This window comes from Dromiciops gliroides, chromosome 1 (assembly GCF_019393635.1).
Source record: "Dromiciops gliroides isolate mDroGli1 chromosome 1, mDroGli1.pri, whole genome shotgun sequence".
NCBI lineage: Eukaryota > Metazoa > Chordata > Mammalia > Microbiotheria > Microbiotheriidae > Dromiciops > Dromiciops gliroides.
The window spans coordinates 701512814-701529096 of NC_057861.1; the positions used below are offsets into that span (position 1 = coordinate 701512814).

At 42.3% G+C, this 16283-nt stretch overlaps 1 protein-coding gene across 3 annotated transcripts in view; it reads left to right on the top strand.

Moving 5' to 3' along the window:
• MGLL (monoglyceride lipase) overlaps positions 1-16283 on the top strand; it is a 156569-nt gene that overhangs the window by 52228 nt on the left and 88058 nt on the right. For all 3 annotated transcript variants that reach the window (XM_043982062.1, XM_043982052.1, XM_043982043.1), the window contains exon 3: positions 442-548. In XM_043982062.1, the coding sequence (XP_043837997.1) occupies positions 442-548 (107 nt within the window). The remainder of the gene's footprint in view (positions 1-441; positions 549-16283) is intronic.

The following is a 16283-nucleotide window of genomic DNA, read 5'->3' on the forward strand; positions in this document are numbered from 1 at the left end:
CTAAAAATAGTGAGTTTATTGATTATTAGCAGATAGGAATGATGTCATCTTTAACTTTCATAAGATGGTCTTAACATTGACCATTGACCTTGACCAGATGCATGTTGCTTTTCCACATTGACTTTTCTTTACACTGATGTATTTAATTTTATATAAGGTTCTTTTTTTTTTTTTGGTCTCTGCTTGGCTTTACTATTTGTTTTTACTTTTAGGCCTTCCCTTGTTTCTCTAAATTGTTCATATGTCATTACTTACACACAGTAATATTCTATTATGTTCTTTTTCCACTTGTTCTAAGGCCATCATCTGCTAAACTATCCAGGAATCCTCTCTCTCTGTTTCCCATCTGAAATCTTTTCAAATTGTTAGATGTTGGTTGAGCTCCATTCCAAACCAGCCAGAATTCTGTCCTCACACCATATCTCCTTGTTTTGTTTTCAGGGCCCTCGTGTTTATCTCTCATGGTGCTGGCGAACACTGCGGCCGCTACGATGACTTGGCCCAGATGCTGACTGAACTTGACTTCTTGGTGTTTTCTCATGATCATGGTAAGTACTGTGGAGCCATCCCCTGGGACAGGGTGGTGGGTTTGCCAAGGTTTGGATTTCCCTTTCCAATATCATCTCACCTCCTCTGTCTTCCCTTCTTGACTTCTTTCCCTCTTCTGTTTCCTGTTGGAAAACACAAGGACATTCTTAGTGTGAAGTTTCCAAAAAAATTTTAAAGGAAAATCTTACTGCCTGCTTACTATGGAACAGATTCATAAGTGATCCCACAAGGCCGGGCTCATGCACTGAGTCAGAGGGCCATATGAGACCATCTGCTTAGCTTCACACAAGCCAAATAATAATCTCCCCTTGTGTAATAGGCTTTCGTAGCTTTCAAAATACTTGTAATAGCCACAGTAGACCTTGACTTTCTCTTCCTTGAAACTTCAAATTAATGTGGTCACAAGTTCAAGGACACACTAAGGATATAGCTGAGTTTAAAACATCAGAGGCTCAGGAAACATCTAGTGCTGATAATACCACACCGGCCAAGGCCATGTCTCTCCCAAAGTAGGAGAAAGCACTGTTCCCATTAATCATAGTTAAGTGGGACGAGCTGCTCTCTCATTTCATGCCCCTATGCAGAATCACAGATTTTGAGAACTGGAAAAGATCTTAGTGGCCATTTTATCCAACCTACATGAGTAGGGGATTCCCCACTCTGACCTCTCTGACAAGGAGTCATCTGGGCCCTGTTTGAAGACCCCCCAAGGAGGAGAAGGAGTCCACTGCTTCTCACGGAAGCCCATTCTACTTTGTTATGGTTCCGATTGTTAGGGAGTTTGGGGTTTGTTTTTGTCTAGACATCAAATCTAACTTTGCTTTTCTGTAACTTCTCTCCATTGCAAATATTGCCAAAGAAGCCATGTCTAAGTGTAGCAATCCTTTCATGGTTCTATGATTAGGCTCAGAGCCTTAGAATTACCCTTGACTCTACTCACTGTCTCTTACTACCCCTCCCCCATGCCCCATAAGTTGGGAAGTCTCATCAACTCTGCCTCTACACCACCTCTTCCCTTCTGGCTCATTGGCTGCCACCCTACTTTGGGCAATCATTATTACTTGTCTGGAATATTGGAAAAGCTCCCTGATTTGTCTCCTGGCCCCCAGACATGTTCCTCCCCAGTGTGTCCTCTGCACAGCCACCTCTATTCCTAAAGCACAGGTCTGAGCATATGCCTCCCCTGCTCAAGGAGCTCCGGTGATATGCTATAGGCTCTAGGATCTAACACAAACCCCTGAGTGTGGTATTTAAAACAAGCTCCCTTTCTAGGTTTACGACAGATCACTCCCCTTCACACCCTCTGCAAGTACAATCAAACTAGCCCACCTCCTGCTTCTCCTGCACAATGCTCCATGCCTTTCCTCTGTGCCTTTGCCTAGGCTATGCCTCATGCCTGAATTGTACTCCCCCCACTTCACCTTTCCCCCTTAGAATTCCCTGCTGCCTTCAAAGTTCAGCTCAAGGCTGCCACCTTTACTATCCCCATCTCTTCCCCTGCCATGTGCACATACACACACACACACACACACACACACACACACACACACACTACCTTGTTTTAACCTTGTAATTATTTCATAATTACATGTACACAAGTTGTTTTCCCCACACACCTTTATCCCCATGATGTAATCACTTTTAAGGTGAGGATTTGGGAATAGTGCCTGGAACACAGTGGTTGCCTAATAAATGCTTATTGATTGGCTGATTGATCTCACCTATGTGGGTGCTCCTTGATCCTGCATGATTTTTATCCCAAAACTTGCTTAAACTTCTATTAAGCAAACAAACAAAAAAGCAATCAATTCAATGGGTGCTTTCTAGATGCCACACACTGTGCTAGGCAATAGGAATACAAAGAGAAAAGGAGGAAACAGTCCCTGTCCTCAAGGAATTGATATTCTAGAACAGGGAATGACATGGAATACAGATATGTAAGTAACAAGTAATTTTCCAGGGTGGTGGAGGGAGAGCCCACAGGTCCCCATAAATGCTGAGGGCTTTCCTTCAAGCTCTTTAAAATTCTGTGGGTGCCAGCACAGCACTCTAGGCTGTCCATCTGTTATCCCTCACTGGCTCCATAGCTGGTGTTTCAAGGCATGTAAAAGACAAAGCAATAGACACACCAACCCTAGCTCAATTCATTTAGAATGGATGGAATTTTTGTCTTGAAACACTTTCTCGTGTTGTGTGAGGACATCTGGCACATATGCATCTTATAACTGGGGTCCTTAAATGTTTTCCCAAAGGTCCCCAAAGTCAATGAGCACCCATCTTTTCCTCTGGAGATTTAGCCAGTGGTTGCTTTCAATTGGTATGCTGGCATTGAAAGCAGGTCAATCTGGCTTCAACATGGTTCTCTCTCATCCAGAGAAAGGAGGCCTGTGTTTGATCCAATTTTAAAATGTAGTACTAAGTGGTAATGTGCCAAGGAGCTTTCAGGGGCCTGGAGATAAGGGATTTTATGACTTTAAATAGGAGAGCAAAAGGTGCATTAGGGGAGACAGATGCTGATCTTGGCAACTAAGAAGCTTGGTCAGGAGTGGTATACCACATAAAAGATTAGGAAATGGGTTGTTTCTACTAAGAGATCTTTTAGTCCAGATGCTAATAAATTTTCTTGTAATAGATAATGCAATATTGACTAAATCCATGTTATCTTTAATGCATAAACCAGGGCTACTTGTACAATAGTTCATTGATGTATCTAAGTTTGGGTCAGGATGTAATATAAGGCTGGAGGAGGTAGTTATCTAGCATTAAATATGAGGACTGTCTTCTTATTAAAATGGGCACCTATCAATGTTGCAAAGGCTTCTCCAGCACTGTTCAGTCCAATTCCATTCAATTCCATTCGATAAGAATTTATTGTATACCCATGTGCAAGGATAAGCTAGGTGGTACAGTGGATAGAATTCCATGCCTGGGGCAGCTAGGTGGCACAGTGGATAGAGCAGTGGCCCTGGAGTCAGGGGTACCTGAATTCAAATCCAGCCCCACACTTAACACTAACTAGCTGTGTGACCCTGGGCAAGTCACTTAACCCCAATTGCCTCACTTAAAAAGAAAAAGAATTCCATGCCTGGAGTCAGGAAGACTCATTTTCCTGAGTTCAAATCTAGCCTCAGACACTTTCTAGCTGTGCGACCCTGGGCAAGTCACTTAATCCTCTTTGCCCCAGTTTCTTCATCTTGTAAATGAGCTGGAGAAGGAAATGGTGAACCACTCCAGTATCTTTCCCAAGAAAACCCCAAATGGGGAATGAATGTTGAAGAAAATCTTTACATGTAATTCGAAAATAAAATACTATAAAAAAAAAGAAGAAGAAGAGTTGGACATGACTGAACAAAACTAAACTATGCACAAGGCATTGTGCTAGATGTTGGGAACACAGTGACAAAACATTAAAGAGCAGCCCTTGTGAAAAGTCTACCCTTACCATAATAGAGTTTATTTGCGGAAGTTGTCAGCTCAGAGGGAGAGGGAGAGGGAGAGGGAGAAAATAACAACGACAATGACAACAGCCTATATATTTGAGTCAGCGAGGTGGTACAGGTGATAGAATGCTTGACTTGGAGTTGAGATAGACCTGAGCTCAAATTCCACCCCAGACACTTGCAATGCGACTCCAGGCAAGTCAATGAATTTCTTTTCAACTTTAGTTTCCTCTTATACTGGAAATGGGGACAATAATAGCACCCACCGAAACCCAAAGAACTCTAGCATTTTCCGTTGCCGTGGAGTATCCTCCCGTTATCTCCTTTACAAATGGGTTCTGTGGCCCAGCGCCCCCTTCCCCGGAGCCAGGTCACCCGTGATCGTCCGCCGCAGCCCACTGCCTGACAGGAGCTGCCACTAAGGTTTACATCAACACAAGAAGAAACAAGCAACATGGAAGCAATCCCATCCAGCGGTTCACTTGTCCTACCGAAGACGTCTGGACTCCACTTCCAGCAACAGCTCCTGTGGAAAGTGCTGAGCACTCTGGGGAAGTGATCCCCCACCATCCTGGTCTTCCCAAATCAGACACAGGCCACTGGTGGGGGAGCTTCTCCTTCGGGAAGTCGAGTCATCCATTCATGACAACTGTACTGGAATCCCCAGAGAACTTTCCAGGTTGCTCATGGCACGATCACCTGTGACATGGCTCAGGAGGCCATGAGGAATAGGCATGTCAGTGATCCCAGCAACACTGGGCCTTCTGCTTGAGCAGCAGCATCCTCTGTACTGCTTCTCCGCTTCTGAAGTGTGCTAGGCATCGGAGCCCATTTCCCCTTCCCTTCCCTCTCCCACCTATTCCCTTAGAATAGACAGGCTGCTTAAGTGTAGAAATAGTTGTATCGTGTGTGTGTGGTTTTTTTAAAAAGGAAAAGAAAATCAAAACACAAAAAAACAAGTAAAAGAAACCACACTTATTGTTTGTTTGTTTGTTTGTTTTTACTATCCAAATCACCTGTGTGCTTTCCAGCAGCCTCAGTAACTTTGTTTACTTTGTACTCAACAGAAACTAATAAACTTTGAGAAGCCTCAAAAAAAATAGCACCCACGTCAAAGGGTTATTGTCAGGATCAAAATGAGACAATATATGTAAAGTGCTTCGTAAACCTTAAAGTGCTAGCTATTTATCCCCCATGTTACAGATGGGGAAACTGAGACTCTGAGAGTTAGCTAAGGAACTTGTTCATGATCACACTGCTAATAAGTATCTAAGATAGGATCTGAGCCTGTGTCTCCTGACTCCAAATTCAGCACTCTATATCATTCTGCCTCTCACCTATGTCATAAAAAGCCTAAGCATCTCCAATTAGAATTCAGATACCTCAAAAAAAATCCATCATTTTATCATTGTAGGTATTCCCACCACTAGCAGAGAAGTCAACTCCACCACCAGCAAAGAAATCAATTCTCTGGTTCTTCTAAAAATGGTCTTGATGGGGCAGAGAATACTCATCAGCCGGTGGCTGCCCTTTGGTGACACGCCTTGCTAAACTTAGCTCGGCTGTTCCTCTGATGACAGATGTCCAGTTAATCACCAGTCCTGTCCCAAAAGCCTTTCCATCTTGACTGGAAATCTCTGCTTGCCCTCCACTGACATAAGTACACTTTTGAGAATCTGAGATCACCTTCAAAACATACCAGAGACTGGAAGGAATTAAGTTAGGGAAGAAATTCAGCTAAATCTCATGTCAAGCTTCCTTTGAAATATTGTGGCAAGCATCCTAGGCAGCCTTGGCCAATTTCATAGTAATCAAGTAAACCTGGCTGTGGTCACTTCACCCTCCCCCACTTAGGGCCTCAGTATTCTCATCTGTCTAATTAGGAGGCCGAGGAAGGCTGATGTCCCTAGAACAAACTGTTAATGGCAGAGCTGCAGTATCAGGCTCTTTACAGGAGAGAAGAAAAAAGCCCCAAACACCACTTTTTGAGGTTTCCAGAACAACATCCAAAGTAGAGACACTGCTTTCTGTGGCATTCTAAATATAGTACCCCTCATTGCTTGTTCAAGCCCTTGCTTTACCAAGTTGCATCCCCTTGCCAACAACATGAGGATGGGATTTAATTCAAGAAATGAACAAGGGAAGATTCAGCCGATTTTTTCTCATTTTGTGTGTAGCCTTTTGTTGTGAATAGAAGAGGGATAGTTGTTGCTTTCCTAGTGGGCAGGAGCTGAGGAGAAGAGCATTTCAGTGGGTCTTCTGAATGCCTTTGAGCTAGAAAATGTGACCACTGGAGGTCAAAGAACTTTGGTTTCTTTTTTGCCAAGAAATCTCAGTTATTTGAGAATCCATTGTCCTGTCATCATCTCAGTGCCAAAATTTTAATTTGTCGCCAATGGAGTTGTATGGCCAGAGTTGTTGGGCAGAGATTCTTGCCCTTTTGTGGAGTCTGACACATCTCGTTTGGGTTTTTCTTGATTTTGTGACACATAATAACAAACTTTATAAAAGAAGTAGGATATTTTTTAAAAAAGGCTATGATACATTGGGTTGTAGTGGTGTCGTCTGGGTTTGGAGTCCAGAATATCTGGATTCAAGTTCCTCTCCTGACACATATACTAGGCATAGGCAAGTGTCTTGGCATCCCAGAGCCCCAGGCAAACTCTTAGTACCAGAAGAGTTGCCAGTCTGCATCAGAAGAAGAATCCAAAGTAGGAGTCCTTTAAACCAAGGAATTCCTAGGTCTGTAGCACTCTGCTCCATTTAACCCCCTTTCCCAATCCGCTTCATGGCTTATGTTTAAAGTGAAATAATAACTAATTTGGATTTGAGAATCACAAGCATTGCTTGAGATGATTGGAGGCTCTCTGAGGTTGTAAAACCCGAGATAAAAAATCATTGAAGATCTCATCTAGAGGCACTTCATCCAGTGCCAGGTTCTGAAAAACATTCTGTAGACCCAGCTTCTTTCACACACCCTCTGTGACACGTTCCATGTATGACCTTGGGCAAGTCACTACCCATGAATTTGCCTCAGTAAACACCCCTAAAATGTGGCATATGGACTAGAAGATAGATGATCCTTAAATTTCCTTCTAGCTCTGACTGTCTATGCTCTAAGGTCCCCCTAGCTCTCACATTCCACATTCCAAGATCTCTCTGGATTCTGACCATCTGTGTTCTAAGGTCCCTCCCAACTCTAATAGTCTTTGCTCTAAAGTCCCCCCAACTCTGATGTTCCGTGTTCTAAAATCTCCCAGTTTGGGCAGTCTGTGTTCTAAGGTCCCTCCCAACTCGATTGGTCTATGCTCTAAGGCCCCCCCCCCCAATCTGACATTCCATGTTCTAAGATCTCCCCCAGCAATGATCCAAGACAACTCTGAAGGACTTATGAAAAAATGCAAACCATCTACAAAGAACTGATGGTACCTGAATAGAGATGGAAGTATATTTTGTTGTTGTTGATGTTAGTTCTTTTTTCTAAATTTTTTTTTGCCTGCTATGTTTTGCACAACTGTACATATATAATTTATATTGAATTGCTTGAGTTCTTAAGGGGGGAATAGGGAGGAAGGATGAGAATTTGGAACACAAAATTTTAAAAATCGATGTTACAATTTGTTTTTATGTGTAAGGTGGGGAAAAATTCTAAATAAATGAGATCCTTCCCACTTCTGACAGTCTGTGTTCTAAGGTCCCTGCCAGCTCTGACATTCTGAACTTTCAGGTCCTCTGTAGCCCTCACATTGTGTGTGCTAGGTGAGTCAGGAACACAACAGGATCGAATACAGCTCTCAGTCAAAAGTTGAAGAATAAGCTGCCTCTCCGTGGGTGGCAGACTCCCACTCACACACTCAAAGCCAAGGCTGGATGACCACTTGTCAGGGTTGGAGAGGGGATGTCTCAGTCAGGCATAAACAACACTACATGTCTATTGAGGTACTTTCCAAATCTATGGTTCTGACATCCTGGGATTTGGGGATTGCAGAAAACACCTGCATCTTTGATTGAGTTGCTTGTTATCCCATCAGGTTATGCTATGGATGTTAGTCTTTACTGCACAGGTTCCCAGGTACACTGCTGGAGGAGTCATTTTACATTTAAATTGTTTTATGGACTAGACAACAGAAAGTTCAGAGAGTGACTTTATCCCTAGTTGAGCAAAACCAGCTAGTGTGCTTCATGCCGGGTATGCTCTTCTCAGGAGCTGCCACCTCCTGGCCCCTGCTCATCACAATGCTGCCAGGTAAATAAACTGCCTTGGCTAATTTCACTGAAAATGCTGGTTTCGACTCATAGGGTTACCATGAAGATAAAATAAAATGGAAGCTATTAAGATTTTCTGCAAAACAAAACATGGAACATCAGAGTTGGGGGGACTTTAGAGCATAGATTATTAGAGTTGGGAGGGACCTTAGAACACAGATGGTCACAACCTGGAGAGATCTTGGAATGTGGAATGTGAGAGTTAAGGGGACCTGTAACTCAGATAAAACCTGTGCTAACACATTTTAACGATCTGGGTCCTAGCACTATTAAATGATGGAAGCACATTGTCTTGGGGTCAGGAGATCTGAGTTCAAATACATGCTCAGCTAGTTCCTATCTCTGCTACCTTGGACAGGTTACTTGGGCTAAATGATCTCTAAGGTAAATTCTGACAGCTCTAGGATCATAGATTTAGAGCCAGAAGGGGTTTTAGAAGCTATCTGCTCCAACTCCCTCATTGTAAGTGACTTGTCCAGGGTCACACAGCTAATACATATCTGAGACAGGAAGTGAACCCAGGTCTAACTGACTCCAAGTCCAGTACTCTAACTCTAATGGTCCTATTGTTTTAGAACTGAATTTTTTTTCCATTTTAATGATCTTCTGTGTTTACATCATAGTCATTTATATAAATATGCCTCCTCTAGAAATAACCATTCCCTTGTAACAGGAAAAAAAGTTGGACAAAAAAGAACAAATGCAATGACCATGTGTGACAACTTATACAATATTCTGCCTCTGGGGAGAGGGGGTAAATAGGTTTCATTATCCTTTCTCTGGGACCATCATTGTTGTTTTTGTTTGTTTGTTTGTTTTTTAATGTTTTTTAATTACTCAGAGTTGGGCTAATTTTTAGTGTTCTTTTCATCTGCATTGTTTATATTCTACCTTTGGGAGCACTAATAATTCTACTTTGTATTACTTCGTACAACTCTTCCCATTTTTCTCTGAATTTCTCATATTTGTCTTTTCCTGATTAATTCTATTACATTTATGTGCCACAGTTTATCAACTTTTTCCATTTCAATTGACACCCACCTTCTTTCCAGTTCTTTGTCACCACCCCCAAAAAACGATGCTGTGAATATCTTGGCATGTTATACCTTGGTTTCTGTTATTGGCCCCCTTGGAAGATCCAGGTACTTCACGGTTGAGTTTGAAATCTCATGGTGATGCAGCAAGTGGTCATCTTGTTCATTGTAGAATAGAGAACAGCGCCTTGGACATTCATTAGCTGTGTGACTATAGGCAAGTCACACACAGATTTCCAATATTTTTAAGTTGTGTAAGGCTCAGTTGCCTTCTCTCTAACATGAGGCTGCCTCGTGTGGTTGTTGTGAAGGTAAACACTTTGTAGATTTTATAGTGCTGCAGAAATGGGAGCTAGTATTATTATAATTATAGTAGGTACCCAATAAATATCTGCCTGACTTTTTCTGGTTTCCCAAGCACAGTTTTGTCCTATCCTTAGGGTTTTAAGGAGTGAGCATCTGGCACCTCTTTTCTTTTGTGTGTGTGTGCGTGCGTGCGTGTGTACGTGTGCATTTATGTGAGAAAGACAGAGATAGACATAGATACAGACACGGAGAGAGATACAGAGAGAAAAAAGAGGAAGAACAAAAGAGTTAAGACCTACCAGTGTATAGCATTGGTTCTCATGATAGATGTTCTAAGATTCTAATGTGAAGGTTAATTCCATTAACCTGGACCATCCTCTTCCTCCTCCTCATCAAAAAGCATTTCATCAATTCATCCATTTTTTATTATAAAAATATATTTTTATTTTCCAGTTACATATTGAGATGGTTTTCAACATTTGTTTTTATAAGATTTCTAGTTCCTAATTTTTCTCCCTCCCTCCCTTCCCTCCCCCCTCCCCAAGACAACAAACAATCTAACATAGGTTATATACGTACAATCACATTAAGCATATTTCTGCGTTAGTCATGTTGTGAAAGAAGCAATTCATCCATTAAATATTGATTGTGTATTTGTGCAAGATTCTCCGCAAGGCAGTGGTGGAAAAGCACAAGGAGAAATAAAATTCAATGAATTCTATTCTAATAGAACCGATTAAAAACCTGTAGAGAAATAAATGTAGAGAAATGCCGTATAACCAATATGGTCAAAACTCATCAGTGCATAAGAGAAGAACAAAGAGTTTTGAGGTCAGATGAGGGAGAGATGATTTCCTGCTGGGATGAAAGCTATGGGGAAGCTTTCATGGTGGGAGTGTTATTTGAGCTGAGTCTGGGACAATGGGTAGAACATAGTGAACTAGTACTTAGATAGCGTTTATTTATATGTCATCTCATCCAATCTTCACAATAATCCTGTCAGACCAATGCTATTGTTATCCTTATTTTATAGATTAAAAAAAGCTGAGACAAATTAAGTGACTTGCTCAGGATGACACAGCTAGTCAATATCTAAGGCAGGATTTGATCTCGGGTCTTCCTCCTTCTTGGTCCAGCTCTCTACTATCTGTTGGCAGAGATTGTATGAGGAGATCCTCACAGGCTATTCCAGTAGCATTGGTGCTGGGGGCCTTACAAAGAGAGCTACAAAGACAACGGATCTTGTTTGAGCAGGGAGAGAAGATAGACTGGGCTCTGATAGGGAGTGATGGGCAGGGCTCTGCTGTAAAGGCTTAGGGGCATGAGCATGAGCAGCAGATAGGGCTTTGGAGCAGATGCCCCTGAGACAATTTCAGCTCTACAAGGGCCAGCTCTACAAGGTTGTGATGGGGCAGAAGGGTAGTGATGCATCATTCTGGGGCAGAGTTGCCAACAACAAAGCTGTAGCCCTCCCCATCGTTGGCAAATGGTAGCCTGGGAATTGGATGATTGCTGGGAGACATGAGCACTGAAGCCCTTGGGCTGCCCACCTTCTTGCCATATTCAGGAGGGGATTTGGCATCTAGACAGGGAGGAGAGAGTTTAATGTAGTATTTTGTTTATCGTAGAGACTGGAAAAGAGGGAAGATTTCCTTCTATATATTTCATGTGAATTTGGAAAATGTCCGATGTGACATAATTCTGGGCAGTGACATTGGTGGAGAGATCAACCTGTCAGGCTGTTATAACAAATTATATGGCTTTTAAAAATCAACAGATTTTAAGGGAGTGAATTAAAAATGAGGAGATGTTGTGTTGAAAGAAGCTTCGTGTACCTCGAGTAACCGACAATTGCTTGGCCCCAAACACAGTTCAATGAGCCAATACACAAACAAGTATTTATTAAGTGTTTTTTAGGGAAGGGTAAGGGAATAAACATGTGCTAAGTGGTTTTTACAAATAGTATCTCATTGGATCTTCACAACAACCCTGAGAGGTAAGTGCTGTTATTATCTCCATTTTATAGTCAGGGAAACTGAAGCAAACAGAGGATAAATGACTTGCCCAGGTTCACACAGCTAGTAAGTGTCTGAGGTCAAATTTGAACTCAAGTCTTCTTGACTCCAAGCCCAATGCTCTATTCACTGCATCCCTACCTGGTGCCACTAGGTTCTGGAGAAACAAAAAAAAAAAAGCAGAGTCCCTAAACTCAAGGAGCTTACAATATGGCCTATTGCAGAATTTCTTTTTCAAAAAAAAAACACTTTACTACATCAATAAATGAATTGAAAATATGGCTTTATTTAAAGTAGGGCTTAGTGATACAGAGGTTAGAGTTTGGGGCCTGGAGTTCAAATCCTCTCTCTGAGTTCAAATCCTGCCTCAGATACTTACCAGTTGTATGACCCTGGGCAAGTCACTTCACCCTGTTTACCTCAGTTTCCTCATCTGTAAAATGAGCTAGAGAAGGAAATGACAAACCACTCCAGTATCTGCCAAGAAAACCCCAAGTGCGGTCATGAAGAGTCAGATATGACTAAAAATGACCGAACAACAAGCACCTTATATAACAGATGTGGGCCTCAGGTGGAAAACAGATGAGTGCTTTAGTATGGCCAGTTAACTCTCTTCCGGCTGCTCCCGTTCATTCCTTAGCAACTGAGCAGATCTCTCATGCTCACTTGCCCGGCACTTGGCAGGAGCGGTGTTGGGCCAAGGGCCCATTCCTTCACTTTACCTCTCATCTATCTGCTGGGGCCTTCTGCCTAGAATTAGCTGGGTCGCTCTTTCCTGGTGCTACGGCCAAGCCAAAGGTTCCCATGGCACACACCTCACCCACTGAGATGTGGATGCTCACGCATCCATTTCCAAAGAGGCTTTGAACTTCCGGTTGGACCCACAGGCATTGTCTCCTACGCACCTGAGGCAGAGAGCAGAGAGCAGTCACTTCTCCAGCTGGGTATCTGGTTCACTCCACTCCTCTGCAGGGAGCGTTAACACAATGAAAACTGATTTTTAAAATAGGAAGGGAGGCTTTTTGTGGTTGAATGAAATGAGGCTTGAACACACAAACCTTTGTGAAGGACGTCTTTATCATCTGCTTGGGCACTAATTAATATGCAACTGGATTTCAAGGTCCTTTGTCATGTGATGCTGGGTTCTTATAGGCTTCTCAGAACATTTCAAAGACACCTGCCTCCCTCCCCCTGGCAGAGTACAAGGTGAAGTTCTCTGTCATTTTACGGATAAATAGTCTCAAGCCAATAGAAGGCAGAGAGCAACAGAGCAGAGACCAGATCTCCTAATTTCTTCTTGGCTTTCCATGTCTTTCAGCTTCTAGAACAGAAGTCCCCAAACATTTTGGGTTTTTTGGTTTTGGTTTGTTTTAAAGAGAGTTTCCTGTATCTAACTGCTTATTGTCTCAGGGAAGGGGGAGGGAAGGGAGGGATAGAATTGGAACTCAAAACTTTAAATAAAAATTTTTTTTTCAAAAGGTTAAGTGACTACACCAGAGTCCCAGAAATAGAGTTAAAGTCAGAATTTGAACCAAAGTTTTCTTAACTCCAAGGCCAGAACTTTATTCTCTGTGCCAACACATCCCTGATTACTTTTACCTAATCCAGGTACACATTCCCCCCTCCCCAACAAGAATGCAGATCCCTTGTTGAAAAAAAATAAATAAATGGATGAACAGCAAAACAAATAAAAAATAAATGGATTGGATGAATGAATGAATAAATAAATGAATCAATTAATTAATTAAAAAGAGGGTTCCCTTGTCCAGTTCCCCAAATCTGGGGACCACTTTGGGGTGTTTAACAGTACTACTTCTGTTCCCTTCCTCTTAGGATTCCTGATGAACAAAGAAGGATGTGGGTTTGCCAACAGCTAGTTTAGGAACATAGCAGTGAACCCTTTGAGATTTGCCAGTAGATTGCTGGTTACTGGTGGGCAACTCCTACTGTACAGTAGACCTGGACTTCAAGACCTGGGTTCAAATATTGGCTCCATTGTTTTCTACCCCCGTGACTTTGGGCGAGTCACTTGACTTCCTCTGAGCCTCAGTTTCCTCTTTTGTAAAATGAAGGGCTAGGATTAGATGGTTTCTGAGGCTTTTCTAGCTTTAAATCTATGATTCCCTTCCTATTCCAAACATAGACACTTGGGCCTTTCCTGCTGTAACGCCCACAGATTTTTCTGCTGACAAATAAGTCTTGCTACAGCTGTGTCTGAGCAGCAAATTTAGGCAAAATACCCCAGTATGACCTGAGAGAGCATAGGGTGACAGATCTGGAGGAAGGGGGCATTTAGAGACAAGAAGCTGGTGTTAGGAGGATCCAGGATGGGGCGTTTTCATGTGTTTTAGTATTAAATGAATAAATATGAGCAAGATGGTATTGAAATTTAACACACAGTATTTTGAACTAGACGTTTTAGAAAAAGAACCCTGAGCTGTGGAGGCAAAAGACTCAGGGCTAAATGCCAGCTCTGCTACTTATCACTTTTATGACAATAGGCAAACCACTTAGCACCCACATGACCTCTTGGGCCTCAGTTTACTCAATGAAAGGTTGAACTAAATGACCTCTGGGGTCACTTTTATCTCTAGGCTCTTGGAAGGGAGTATAAATACTTCCCACAGATGGACCAAGTTTAGCTTTTAACAAAAGAATTTACAGGTATTTTGTTCATATTTCAATGGCAGCATAGATATGCCTTGTGAATTTTAGCTTGCAATACAGGCTTACCCCACCCGATTTTGTTTTGTAAATCTCCTGATCCCACCAAAGGACAACATCTGGCAAAATAGCATCAGAGTAGTTCTTCCATAGGAGTGTTGATATCAGTAGGAAATAAGTTTCTGCGTGGTTCAAATTCACTCCATAAGAGTTTAAAATGGACCATTCCAAAGATGGGTCTGGTATACAGTAGGCCCTTTTCCAACGTCTGTTGAATTTGATTGGCATGAAATGACACAAAATTAATTATGGTACCTATTTTTTTTTATTGAGGGGAGGGGTGGCCTGAACCTATGATTTCATCTGCTTGAGAAGCTCCAGATGAGAAAACTTTTTCCACCAACTCTGCAACTCCTAGAGAGCTGCCCAGGGCATGCAGGGGTTAAGGGACTTAACTGCGTTCAAGCTACCAGTGTGTACTGGAGGCAGCTAAATTCCCACCTTCTTCAAGAACCCTCTCAGTCCTCCTTAATCTTAGTGCCTTCCTCGGGGACCTCCTCTAATTTATCCTGGCTGCACCTTTTTTATTTAGAGTTGTTTGCCTGTTGTCTCTCTCATTAGTCTGTGAGTTCCTAGAAAGGGGACTGGGGTTTTTCTGGAGGGGAGTTGATTTTCTTTGTATCCTCAGTGCTTAGGATGGAGCCCGGCACATAGTAGGTACTTAATAAATGTTTGTTAACTGACTAACCCTGAGAATCCTCTTCCCTAGGGTGTTCCTTACCTCATTCATGACTCCCTCCCTGGGCCCAGCCATGCTTCTTATCATTCATTTTTGCCTGCCACATTTCTCCCTCAGGTATCCTTCCACCTCCCTGCCCCTCCAACACCCCTTTCCACTTCCCCCTTTATGTGCCATCTTCCCCCATTAAAATGTAAGCTCCTTGTGGGCAAGGAATGTCTTGATTGTTTTTATTAATATCCCAAGGATTTAGCGTAGAGCCTAGCATATGGTAAGTGTTTAATAAATGCTTGCTCACTCCCTCACTCTACCAATCTATCCCTTTCTCTTTTTTCTATCAACGTATCTACCTACCTATCTACAATCTATCCCTCTCTCTTTCTCGCTAATCCATCCATCCATCTATGCATCTATCTAGCAATCTATTCCTCTCTTTTTTCTCATCTATCTACCAATCTATCCCTCTTTCTCTCTAACCTGTCCATCCATTGATCCATCCATCTACCAATCTATCTCTTTCTCTCTAATGTATCCATCCATCATCTATCTATACATCTGTCTACCAATCTATCCTCTTTTTCTCTCTAATCTATTCACCTATCCATCTACCAATTTATCCCTTTCTCTTTCTAATCTGTCATCTATCTATCTATCATCTATCACTTAGAGCTACCTTGAAGAGGAATGAGCTTCCTTTGGCTCTTTTTTGGGGGGGACAATGGGGGTTAAGTGACTTACCCAGGGTCACCCAGCTAGTAAATGTCAAGTGTCTGAGGTCAAATTCGAACTCAGGTCTTCCTGAATCCAGGGCTGGTGCTTTATCTACTGTGCCACCTAGCTGCCTCAGGCATAAGCTTCCTAAGGAAGTGGGTAGTGAGTGGGTCTCCCCTCACTAAAAGTATTCAAACACATATCTGGGCTGTAAGTAGAATGTAACTTCCTTGAGGACAGAGAATATTCCTATTTTATCTTTGTATCCCAGTGTCTAGCATAGTGCCCGTCATTTAATCAAACATTTGATCAATGTTTGAATTGAAATGAATCAGTTTGTTGAAGAGATGCCTGTTCAGAGATGGGTTGGCCCAGTCAGTCTGTGAGATCTGATGACTCTAGAGCTCCTCAGGTTACTCCCCCATAATTTTCCAGAAGCAGCTTCTTCCCAGAATTCTGGGATATGGCTTTTCCTGGTGTCTGTAATGCTTGCCTCCCTTCTCTTGCTCACCGTGGATTTCATAAAAGCACTTGATTGCTTTAGAAGTTACAATATGAA